The following is a 12,803-nucleotide window of genomic DNA, read 5'->3' as shown; positions in this document are numbered from 1 at the left end:
GTTGGTTGGATGGCCTTTTCAGACAGCAGCTCCTCTTCGAAGTGAAAAAAAGAGTTATGTAAGCAGAAGAGCATTCACTAGAACAATGTATGGAGTAAACGGGAGACGTTTTTTGGTCTGGGTGGCTCTGCAGCTGTTCTTACTGTTAACAGTTCTGGCTATTCTTAATTATTTACCCTAAAGCAGTTTGGATTTTTGTTAGTTTTGCGAGGGCAGATTTAGTCACAGTATTTGCAAAGGTTCCTCCAGGTCAAGGTTATATTCTGTATTTACAGCAAGGTGTCTGAAGGAAACATTTTCCTCCCAATATGTAATCTTCCTCTTCCTAAGACTTCAGTGTGTTACTTACTAGACTAACTGATGCCTATTTGAGTTCATGGTATCCGTCTCCAATATGGGTCAGTGAAGATAGCTGTTTTTTAGGTTACTACTTCAGAAAGAAGAGTGAGAAAGATTCAAAGCCTCATGACTATATACAGTGTTTTGTAAAACTTCTGTTAAACCACATTCCCCAATTGTGAGGTCACCTCTATGTACCATCTAAAGCAATTTATTCACTAACCAGTGTTGTTTTCCTCTCAATTTCAGTCCGGCTCAGAAATAAAGGAAAAAAAGAAAAAAAAAAAAAAAAAGCCCTTACCATATCCAGAGTCTTTTTCTTCGGTTGAGAGGGGTTATGTTGTTATTCCTTCCTAGGTTGTTCAGATCTTCCTAAGAAATGGTTAAAGGGGAACCTTTATCCCCCTTACCCCTGCAAAGTTACCAAAGGAACTGAAAAGGGAAGGTGTTGTGAACTGTTCTGGTTAAAGATTTGCTATCAGGTAGTGAGAGAGAGTTTTCCAAGTAGGATTTATTCCCCTAAGGTTTGGTCCCTTCCAGCTGCCTGTGCAATAGATCTGCTACTGCAACGGAAGCGGTTGAGCTTCCTTTGCAGGAAGGTAAAAATCCTTTGATTCACCTGCCTCAGCGTCTTGTCTCAAAGTGCTCCCTAGATTTGTTCAGGGAAGGAGGAAAAGTACACCAGTGTGAAGCAATTCTTGCTCCAGTGTTGATCTCCAGCTTCCAAGGAGAGGATGCTTTGGTATTCCTTCCAAAGGAAGGGATTGTGGATGCTGTTAGACCTCTTAATAGCTTTTGATCCCATCTATACATCTGGCTTCTATAACAACTGACATAAATAAATCTACTAATTAACTGCATATTATATGAAAGAAGTGCTTCCTTCTGTCAGTGTTTTACTGTCTTTAGGATAATTTTTGTTGATGTTCTGATGATATGGGAATTAGTGAATAATAAATCACTGCTGATCTTTTCCACAGCATTCTGCTATGCTAGTGTGCTGTCACACCCAGCTAAACACTGAAATGGAGTGTTCCATAGTCTCTGTTCTGCAATGAAATTAAGTACGTTTTTCAGAAGGAAGATTTGGTGATTAAAATCAGTTCCTTAGTGTAACTGATTTTCTCATTTGACATTTAAGACTAAATGGCTAAGCAGCGGATTTTGACATTCAGATCTCCTAAAGTGTAGTATCCACAGGCATAAAACTGTCATTTTGGCTAGGATGCTTCAGGAACTCTTAGTTGATTTTTTTTTTTTTTTTCCCCACAGCTGTAGGCTTGGAGAAAGTATCTTTGGTTCTTTGGTTTCAGAGGTACTGATTCCTACTAGCCTGAGCAGAGCGTTCCTAGACTGTGATCGGGTTGAATTATTTCTTCGCATCTCTTTAGCACTTGTTTGTCTCTTCTGGACCTACACTGCTGGATTCATTACACTACAAATGGAAAAACACAGCTCCTGATCCAAAGAAAGCATTGTCTGTTTGTAGATGTAACAGATGAGGGTTGGTGATGAATACCTAAGGGTTACAGCAACAAAATTATGACATTTCAATTTATCTTTTTGCATTCCTTTGGTCAAAAATGGATGTGATAGGTTAGCGTTTTATTTCCCATCAGACTTTTAATTGGGTCAATTTTTATGGCCCTTGCGCTAACACTGTAATTCTCTCTTAAACAGAGAATTGCAGCATTTAATCTTCACAAATGTTGAGAATTACATGTTCTAATATTAGGAGCACTATAATTTTTGACTCTGGGGAAATAGAGTTTATTTAGACAGTTCTTTCAGAAAGCAGTTCAGGTAGGAATCCCAGTTGACTGTCAAGAGAGTTTTCATTGACTGCTGAGTCCCGTCTCCAAAAGTGACTATCCTCCATTAGGTCATCCTAGTCTCTTGTCTTTAAAACCAGAATGTTGATACTTATTGCTGAGGATGGAAATCAGTAATTTTGGGTCTGTGGAAACTAGAATAGATAAAAGTCCAATAATGTGCTTTAAGGATTTGTGTTGGTTGCCAGCAAGTTACTTCATTAAGTTACAAGTTTTTAAATAATAATTGAAAACTCGGGGAGCAGTCTTCTCCATATTTTGATTTTTTTTTTCTTTCTTTGCTAAATGGCTGCCTTCTGTGAAAATAATTTTTCTGTATTTCATGCTTTTTGTTTAGTCTAACAATTGGTATTTCAGCCAGTTGTTTTCCCCTTTCCATGTTTCTTTAAAAACACAAACAAACCCTCAAGTGGGCTGTTTTCTTTACTCCTTGTCTGTGTGTATTTGAATACAATTCTTTGTGCTACTAGTCTCAAAGGTAAGATGTAACAGAAACAGAAATCTTTAAAAATGGGGAAAGCTTATAGAAACCAAAGAGATCAGATCAGGGGTATTACTCAATTCTTGGAGGAGTATGCAGCATGAGGTCACATGCAAAACGTGCCATGGACTTTTCTTGGACTTTTTTTAATCTGCATCCTTTGAGTCTGGTTTTATAAACTCAGCATTTTGTTTATTTACTTAAGACAAACAAAACCTTTCTAGCTTGAAAACTTTTTTTTTTTATCCACAGAGATCCCAACACATTTTTATTATTTGATGAAAGGTTATTAATTGAGAAGCTCCAGGCAGGGTTGTTGGATTCTGTGGACTACCAGAGATGGTACAGTGCTAGAGTCCATTCTGATAGAGAAATCACAGCTGTATTTCTTAAGATGTTTATGTATTTAGCACTGCTGAGACTAATCTGAAATTCCTTCTTCTTCCCAGTGATCTAATTCCTAGTATGCCAAAGACCAGGAATGGAATTTGTTCAGGAAGTAGGATCCTTGTGCCTTTTTTGTGGATGGAAACCTCTTTGGTGTGTGCAAAGATGACAGTTCACAAAGGGTGAATGGCATTGCCAGTGGTAGTGGTCTTCAGCTGCCAGTGCCCCTCTGTCTAGTGTGCCTTTCTTAAAAGGGATCATCGATTTCGTGTCGTGCCTTCAGTCAGGGCTATGGAGGTGGGTCATGGGTTTGGGTGGAATGTCTTTAAAACTTTGTTTTCCCGGGCCAGTTTAATGTAACCTAATCTTCTTCAGCTGGTGTTCTTGAGGAGTCCAAATAAATAGAAGTATGTGTTGATTATCTTCGCTGTTAAGAAATTAATTTTATGAGAAGCCACAATTCTTGGTGGAGAGGCAGAACAGGACATTTTTTAGCATGCATCATATCCATATCTTTTTAGAAAGAAGGGTTTGGACCGTCTTTTCTTGTATTTGGTCACACAACCTCCTTGAGGAATTTGCTTACATACTGAAGTAACATTTGAAAATATTTACATCTATTTAGCTGGCCATAGTGTGATAGATGCATTTCCTGTCTCCTTCAGTGTAAGCATTCTGTCTTCCTCTTCTTTCTCTCTCCTCATTCCTTTCATTTGTTTGTTTAGTTTTTCCTCAGCTGGAACTAGAAAAATAGCAAATATCACATGATCAGACCGTGTAATTCTTGAACCAATTCAGAAACTTCTAACACAGCTGTAATCAAGAGTTGCTGTGCTCCTGTTGGACATGGAGTTCCAGCTATGTTCCAAGGCCAGGGGTTCATCAGCTCATCTTGTTTTCATAGTGTCTTGCACTTAAGGAGATCCCACCTGTCAAAATGACATGATGTATCATGACTCTTCGTATAAAGTCAGATGTGTAAATATATTTGCAGTTACTAGTGTATGGGAATTGAGTACTATATACATGAAAGCTGCTATTGGCAATGACTGAACAGCAGTAACTGAAGGAGAGCATCATTAGACCTGCTAAAGGTGTCCTCCCATGCCTGTAATTGAACTGGTAGTATTTGCTGTGAGGCTGACAGTCTACAATAAAAGGAAGAGTTGATGGGGCACTTACTTTCTGATCCATCTCTTTAATACAAGTTCTTGTCAATTGGGGAAGGAGGGATAGTTTATGGTTTTATGTCAGAGTTTCCCCCCACCTCAAATGGGATTTGTTGCTTTACAAGCTTATGAGATATGAAAAAGCAGATTGAGGACCGGAAGCTGTAAGTGATGTATAAAACAAAGACCATTCAAAGATCTGTGGCATCTTGATATTAATTAAAATGTAAACAACTGTACACTTTAGCCACTCTGGTTGTGTCTTCATTAGTGTCTTGTTTGGAGCAGGTCTGTAGTTTTGAAGCAAATCGCAGTCCTCAGATAAGACTATCTCAAGCAGATGAAGTTTTCCAATGTTTACAATACACAATTTAAATTCCATGTGGAAGGCAAAGTGGCAAAATTTGTCTCTTATAGCAGATTTTGTAATATTCAATTACATGAGCTTGGTTGTAGACATTTTTATTTTTTTTTTAAACTCTTGAGTTTGCATTACTAATTTCTTTTTAAAAATAGTTTTAAATTCCAGTCCTTTGAGGGTGACATGCTGTCCCTGATCAAGACATGATGAAAGAATTAACCATGGTGTCGTTTTCATATTTGAGATTAAAAGAAGACACGCATCTGCCAAATGCAAGCAGAAGGACAAATCTTGTTACTTTTTCTAAATCCTCTGAAAGCAGCTGGATTTTTAACTTATCCAAATGGTGGAATTTTAAGCTTGATGTCCACATAACAGTGTAGCGAAGCACAGAAAATCTTAAGAATTCAGGATGTGTGCTAGTCTCACAGGAGAAAAGTCAGAAGAAAAAGCAACTGCATTTTCTTTTTAGTGGAATAAGTCCATTACTTCCTTTTAACTTCACCCTCATTCAGGCACTTGTTTAAAAACTGCAGATGTTTACAGTTACTGACTATGAATTATTTCCCTAATTTATTCTGGATAAATTTATTGTCTTAATGAGGTTTTCCTGCATGAAATCTGAGCAGAATTTAAGGATGCACAGTGTAATGTAATTATATCCTTTCTGCTGTCACCACTAGCTCTTTAACTACCTTAACCCAATTGGTGCTGTAACTATAGGAGCATGAGAATTGGGAGCTGGAATTATGTGCTTGGACCTGGATGATGTAGAGGGGATTTGTCTCTTTGTGTCCTAACAGTCACGATAGCCCTGGCTGGCTTACCACAACAGCTTACTGTGTGATCAGCATAGTCTTGGATTCCAGGCACACTAATGGAGCTAGCAAGATGAAGCTATTTACTAGTGAAGCACTAAGAAAATAATGTTGTTTGGTTTGGTGCATAGTTCTGTTGTAAGCAGCATTCAGGATTACAAATGAGGCTCAAACGTAAACTCTTGCAATGCTGTGCACCATGCTTTGGTAATTTGTTAGGCTGCCTTTAAAGGCAGACTGTACCTTCACTAAGACTGCTTCTTCCATGTGGAAATAAGAAACATAATCAAAGAAGCAGCAATATATGCAGGTATGTAGTAAGTACATTGTCATCAAATACAAAGGGGAAATGCTTATTCATGCATTTCAGTTCTGTACACTTCTTTTTGTTACAGAGATGTGTACCTACAAACAGCAGTATGATTTTACAAAGCTGGCTTTGTTTGAAAAAGGTGTAGCTCTCCATGGGGTGCTTCATGCAGGATGTTTTGCAGTCTGGTTTATGAAATTGTGAGATGTGTAAATCTGGGGGGAAAAAAAGCCCACAAAGTGAATATATATGTCTAAAACGATGATAGCTTGGATAGCTTCACTTGGTGAATGGTGGACAGCAAGGCTGTATGCAGCTTTAATCTTAATGTTTGGCTTTGAGTTATACCTATTACAGGCTTATTATTATAAGCATACTGGCAATGACAGTTTGTAATGTCTAATACAAAGAAATTAAACAAAATGTGTCCCTAGATGGGTTTAAAATACAGGTGCTGAATTCTAGTTCTGTGTAGCCTGCTGACTCAATATGTGGCTAGAAGAAAGGAGATGAGCAAATGTTGAACGATGGTAGATACATTTGGCTTATGAGAAGTGTTCTGCCTCTGGCACTCTGGATCTCGAACTTCATCACATCCAAGAAATGTTAACAGCTCGGCCCCTCGGGCTTTAGCAGCTCTGACTCTTTGTGGGTTTTGTAATTGACAGCTCCACCATCAGTATGCGGTTGTGATTGGTGTTCTGTGCCAGTGAAATGCATGAGGGTTTCAGCCTACTATTCTTTTGCAGAAACACCATGATGGGCATCTGAGTGACATTTTAATTTGATAATGAAAGTGCCATTAAATCAGAAAAGAGAGAAATGCCTGTGTTTGTGGCACAAGATACTTTGTGTGACCACTGAGGTCATTTGAGAAAGGCCTGCTGTTGAAATAGTTATACAAGTTTGCCAGCAATGACTCACTACGTGGTGGCTGCAGATAAATTCCAGTTGCTTTCTACTTGTTTTTGAAGATTTTGGTATTAGGGGTTTCTGTATGTTGCTTAAACAATAAAAATCCAGTATCACTTTAGTTTATTTGATAAAGATGAAGATTTCCCATATTTCTTCATATCTGAAATGCTGCAACAAACTGTGGTCTGTACACCCTGCTGTCCCTTTTGCCTAGATCAGAAGAAGATGCATTTTAGTATTAAGACCTTTTTTGTCAGCACAGGCCTTTCCTTCCTCTCTCTGTTTCTAAAGAGATCCTGACTGAGTCAGAACACAAGTGCAAGTCTTTGGAATTAAAACTTATAGATGCTCATCCCTTAGATCCCTGCCCATGGCAGGGAGGTTGGAATTAGATGATCTCCAAGGTCCCTTCCAACCCAAACAATGCTTTCTCATCTCGCTCATTTAAAGTGTATTTCAGATATCTTTAACCCATTATTTGTTAATCCTTTATTTTATTATCTTTATTATCTTTAGCCTTTTATTTGTTTAATCCTTTGCTCGTTATTCTCCTGTGATGCTATATTGCAACAAATACCTGTCTGTGTTTGCTATTATTCCTCACAGCTGTTTTTCATTGAAGTGAGAAGGAAAAAAAAAATTATGATGATTGCAAAAGACAGTTCATAGCCAGCAGAGTTCCGACCCTTTACTTCTTTTTTCACAGGCCTCCAGAATTGGCATCAAAGTATGCAAATTTCTCAGAGGGAATGTGCAAGCCTGGTTATGCATCAGCGCTCATGACTGTCATCTTCCCAAAGTAAGTAATTACTTTACTGTTTTTTTTTCCTCTCTTCCCCAGTGTCTTCTCATCCTTCAGGGTGGGTGATCTGCAGAGATTGTCTTGAAAAGTGTCGCTGCTCTCTCACTTGATTGGTTCAAGGGGAGACCAGTGTTGAAAAACTGGACTCTTTGAGTGGTCAGTGGCAATGGCTTAATTGGATGTCAGTCTGACTAAGAGCTTGCTCAGAGTAGAGTTCTGTGTGTTGAATAATAAAACAAATTGTATTGTTAGTGCATGATACAGATGTATGGTCAAGCTCCCTGCTGGTACCAGGTGATGCAGTCCTTGGGAGGCTTCTGTCATGAAGCGGCAGATTAAATTATCTGGAGTAGTAAAGTGTGATCTTTTTATATTTGGGAGAAGAGTGTGACGTATCCATCTGGTGCCTGTAGACTTTGCGGTACTGTTTTCCAAAGAGTCTAAAACATGTTATTAACAAGTTGTGTATCTTACTCTGTTGAGAAGTTATTGTTAGCTAGATGCAGTACTGTTTGATAGCTCTCAGAAATGAGGAATGTAATTGTAAGAGATCAACCAAAACTTACCTTTAAATTTGGCTTGTAACTTTAGAGTCCAGTGGGGCTTCTGCATTTCAAGGAGTTTGTAGGATTGCTGGAAGAGAGTTCAGAAGATAGATTGGCAAAAACATTACATTGTTGAAGCTCAAGGATCTCAGTTTGGTTCCTCAAATGGAAAATTTGACCAAATGATTATTACGACCTTTGTACAAGCTTCTAATGCATGTGCAAAGATGTTCTAGTGCAGTGACCTCTTTGGCAAATGAAGTTGTAGATTTTTTAACACAGCTGGTACTTTTCTAGAAGATGTATTTTACTTCTTTTGATGAAGAAATTTCCATGATTTGCACATAGAGAGATTAGATTGACCATGGCCTTCAGGCCAAGCCTGAAATTGTTGATATCTTTTTTTCTTTGGTTTTGGGTTTTTCTCGTTTTTTTTACGAGCATGGTATCTGCAGACTTTAAAAATAAAAACCTGACATTGCCTTGTAAGCAGCAGATATTACAGCCAGGTCTTAAAAACGAAACACTAAGTGTTGAGAACATGTTCTCCATCACCACTATAAACAAAAAAATTATCAATATCATCTGTGAATTGTGAAACTCTGGGTAGAATATAAATAAATACTAGAACTGAAGGTTGATACATTATTGTCCTCTTCTTTTAAGAACTTTGAGTGCTTTTAAATGTGTTTGTGTACATGCTAAATGTAAATAGTACAGAAGAGGGAATATAAGGTGATCTGTGGTAAGATGTCTGAAGCTAAAGCCTTCCTTTCTGTATACAGCTGAATCCTAATTGTCCTTTTCAAGGCATGGCTGTTGGTACATATTGATTCTGCAGAGGTAAATTATATATGCTGAAGAAGGAGGACTGTTTAGTACAGTTATTAAGGCCAGAAAAAACCTCAACACATTAATAGTCCCCTATGCTGATTTGTTTCATGACACGGGACAAGATGTTTTCTTTCAGTAAATTCATCATGGATCACAGACTAGTTAGCTTGATTTAAAGATTTCAGTTAATGGAGAATCTCATCATAATACTTTGTTACATTATTCCTATGGATAAATGCATTATTGCAAAAATATTAATCTTTAATTCAAAGTATAATTAAGACTTTGGCTTCAAGAAGCCAGCTGGAATCTGAGGTGTTACTTATTCTCTTCCTCCGTACCTACTTGCAGATCACTGTTCAGTCATCTCCCAGTAGCTAGCTGCATTGAACTAAGACCATGCAAACATGTTGTAACTTGGCCTTAGTCTAACTAGGTGGTGGTTGTCTTGTTCATACGTTTAAAAATTAATACTCATGGCTCTAAAGGGGATTTATGGTCAGTTGCTTCTCTAACATGAACCCTAAACATTATTAAGGTTGACAGTCTTTTCCAGGATGTCCTTTAATTCTTTATTAATTTAATTCAGTGTTGGACATTTCATTATTTTACCTAGGATTGGTGTTAAGACTGGCAGACTAGTAGTCCTGCAAAGAACTCCATGTTACATTTAAGATTCTTTCTTTTCTGAAACTTCTCTTAGTCTCCAGGAGTTATGCAAAGTTAATATTACCAAGCCACATATCAGCATTTAATATATTTAGAACACTTAAAGTCAAATTAGCTTGCCTGTTGATGTAAGGATTAAGCTGCACAATTTCTTTTATTCTGGCTTTTGGTTTCAGTTGCTCGCATCATTAGGAAAGCATCATCTCTGTGTCTGACATTTTTCAGGCTTGGTCTTTGCCATAAAATGTGTGGTTTTGTTGTTTTTTTTTATTATTTGGATAAAGTCGGTTTGGCTGTTTTCAAGCATGAATAAAATGAATAAATGTTTTCCCATTCTAAAGGTTCCTGACTTTTTAGTGCAATTTTAAATGTAAATAGGCAAAATATGATGGAAATAGTTGAGATAGAATAAATATTTTTCAGAGGATGTAACTCTTCTTGGTAAGTGCTTCTTTAATGGTAAAAATGCGAGTTCAGACTTTACCAAGCACAAGGAAAGTGCTAAACAGATTGAAGAGCAATGCCCTGAGAAATCTCAAAACGTGTTTGCTGGTAAGGAAGTACCAAAAGGGCTTTTTTTTCATGAGGTCCTCAGTTGGTCAGTTCTCATTCTAGCAATGCCTTCATCAATAATCCTAGCTGGAAAAAATCCTAGGTTAAGTGTGCAGATGATGCACTTATTGGAGAGTACTAAATAAGGGACTGATTACTTACAGAGAACAATCTGGATTGCCTGATTTAAATGTCCTCAGTCCAACAAATTATATGTTAATACAGCCAATATGAAATAAGACATCTGGGAGGAACAAATGCAGATTATATCTTTATGATAGAAAATTGTCTTGGAAGCAGACACAGAAAAAGCTTCTTGTAATCTCAACAAAATATTGTAGATGAAATACTATTTCAGCTTCACATGGACGCACATAAGTTGGGAAATTCTGTGTAGAGTACTGACTTAAAAACCCCAACACCCCCAAAACCCCACGACCTAAGACTTCTAGAATACTATGGCCAATTTTGATGGTGAAAGTCCGAGAAGGGAGGGGAATAGGAGATTGAAGAAAGCCACAAAAATGAACAAGGACTGGCTGAAACAGTAAAGTAAACAATGCTCCTAGAAATAAGTCATCTTTCTGAAGCAGGAGTTGTATCCAAATGAGGGGAATAGGAAAGAGCATTAACTTTGGCAAGTTAAATATAAACCATAATGAGGTAGGCCAAAAAAAATGTTGAGGAACAACTTTATAAAGACATTTAAAAAAATTAAAGCTTTTTGTCCAACTGTCAAAAGCAGAAGGCCTGCCAGAGATCCCAGTGGGCTGATAGATGGTCATAATATTACATGTGGGCTAAGGGAAGGTAAAGCCACAGCAGAGAAGTTATTTGCATTGCTGTTCACTTCAGCACAGTTCCCACATGGAGCCTTCCTTTCTGGGGGCAGGCTAGGGGAAGCTGACAGAAGGTTGACGTTTTGGAACAAACAGGCACAATGAATTGCTAGGAAAAAGTTCTCACTTTGTGAAGAGCTCAGTGGTGAAGTTGCCGAGTTACACATGGTTGTGTATAATCATTGCTTAATTGGCAATTAGAATGGAAGAATGAAAAGCAGTAAACGTGTCAGGCTTTTCAAGAGGGGCCCATGGAGTGTCTGGGGAAACTGTAGACTAGTAGCGAGCCTGGTTTCTGTATTAGGCACCTCAGTAGAAACTTGAAAAAAAAATTAGGATTAGTGTCCATTCACAGGAATAAAGGTGATGATAGAGAGGAGTCAAGTTGTCTTCTGCAGCAGGAAGCCCTACCCTGTAAATCTGCTCATGCTGTTTGAATGACTGGATGAGCATTTGATAAAGGGGATTGAGCTAATACACTATGCCTGGATTTCTTTTTAAAAAAACTAAACCAAATCACCAAAAAAGCCAACCAAACACTTGGTGTTTCATAGACTTTTGGGGAAATCAAACTGGTTTAATCCTGTAGTGAGTAGGTAGTGACTAGGTAAAGACTGGAAACTGTATGGAAAAAATAAGAAGACTGGACAGTACAGGGACATTACCCCTGGAGTCCCGAAAAGAATGTGTGCTGGGATCTCTGCTTTTCCAAGTGCTCATAAACTGTCTGGGATGGAGGATGAATAATAAAGCACTGACACATTTTTCCAGGTCACACGATCAAAAGCTGGCTGTGGGGGATGTCAGAGGGATCTCACAGCGCTAAGTAATGGGGCTACAAAATAGCAGGCCAAATTCAGTTCTCATAGATGTAAGGCAGTGTTTGTTGAGAAGCTTAATCTGACAGCATGTACCTGTTGGTGGACTTAGTTATGCCTTGAAAATTGAGAAAGAGATGTTGGAATTGCTGTGGATGGTTCCGTGGCTTATTGATCAGCGATGGCTAAAAGACTGTGGATATACTGGGGGATAAATACAAACCCCGCTCCCCTCACCCCCAAGAATATATTATGACACTGTAAATTCCCATGCCTCTATCATCAACAGCACATCTAATTCTCTTCAAGTAATTTTGAAACAGATCTAGAAGAATTAGGTATATATGGTAATAAAGACTAAACAAAACCATGGAACTATTTCCATGCTCAGAAAGACTGAATAGACATGGACTTTCCAATTTGAGGTAGAGCAAGCAGAAGTGAATGGCATGGACAGGATGTTTAAGTGATTGCTTCTCTCAGTACACGATTTGGAAGTCTTAAAAGTAAATATTGTGCACCAGGTTTAAAATAAAGAGAAGTGCTATTTCATGCTACTTCCAGTTACATTTTTCTGAGAATGAGTTCCAGAATGGGCAAAAGATTAAAAAAGAAAAAAGAGGAAAAAAAAAAAAAAAGAAAAATAGGTACAGTCCGGTTCTATTGACTGTAAATATTTAGAAACAGGCATGGAAATCTCAGAGATACAGGAGGCTGGAACCTAAATGGATGTTGAGGAGAGAGTGTAGCATTAAATAATTGCCCATTTCTTAGGCTTTTTACTGAAAATATTGGCCAATGGACACAGACATCAGGTACTGGGAAAAATGGACATTTGGTCTAATCCGTTGTCCCCATGCCTGTGTTTTGTTTTGTTTGCTTCTGAGTTTTTTTAAATATTATGCCTTAAAGTCAAACTGGCATAGCTTCAGAAAAGCATGTTGTAATCTGAATCATGATGGTGGCTCCCCCCCTGAGAGGCATAGATGCATGATCTCAGTACTACATCTCACTGTAGGAGCTGCCTAGCTGGGCTTGCATCTGCTGCTCACTGTAAATGAAGGAGTTACCTAATTTTTCACTTTCCAGGGCAATACAGTTCTGCCCCTTACAACTCTCCCAGCAGCAGATA

At 38.1% G+C, this 12,803-nt stretch overlaps 1 protein-coding gene across 8 annotated transcripts in view; it reads left to right on the top strand.

Moving 5' to 3' along the window:
* Positions 1-12,803, top strand: part of ST3GAL3 (ST3 beta-galactoside alpha-2,3-sialyltransferase 3) — a 188,065-nt gene that overhangs the window by 62,924 nt on the left and 112,338 nt on the right. For all 8 annotated transcript variants that reach the window (XM_057425831.1, XM_057425832.1, XM_057425836.1 and 5 more), the window contains one exon: positions 7,319-7,411. In XM_057425831.1, coding sequence (XP_057281814.1) covers positions 7,319-7,411 — 93 coding nt within the window. The remainder of the gene's footprint in view (positions 1-7,318; positions 7,412-12,803) is intronic.

The sequence above is a fragment of the Pezoporus wallicus genome, unplaced genomic scaffold (assembly GCF_028554395.1).
Source record: "Pezoporus wallicus isolate ANWC-B61680 ecotype Strahan unplaced genomic scaffold, APGP_CSIRO_Pwel_v1 contig_13480, whole genome shotgun sequence".
Classification (NCBI taxonomy): Eukaryota; Metazoa; Chordata; class Aves; order Psittaciformes; family Psittacidae; genus Pezoporus; species Pezoporus wallicus.
This window is presented reverse-complemented; position numbering and strand designations above follow the sequence as displayed.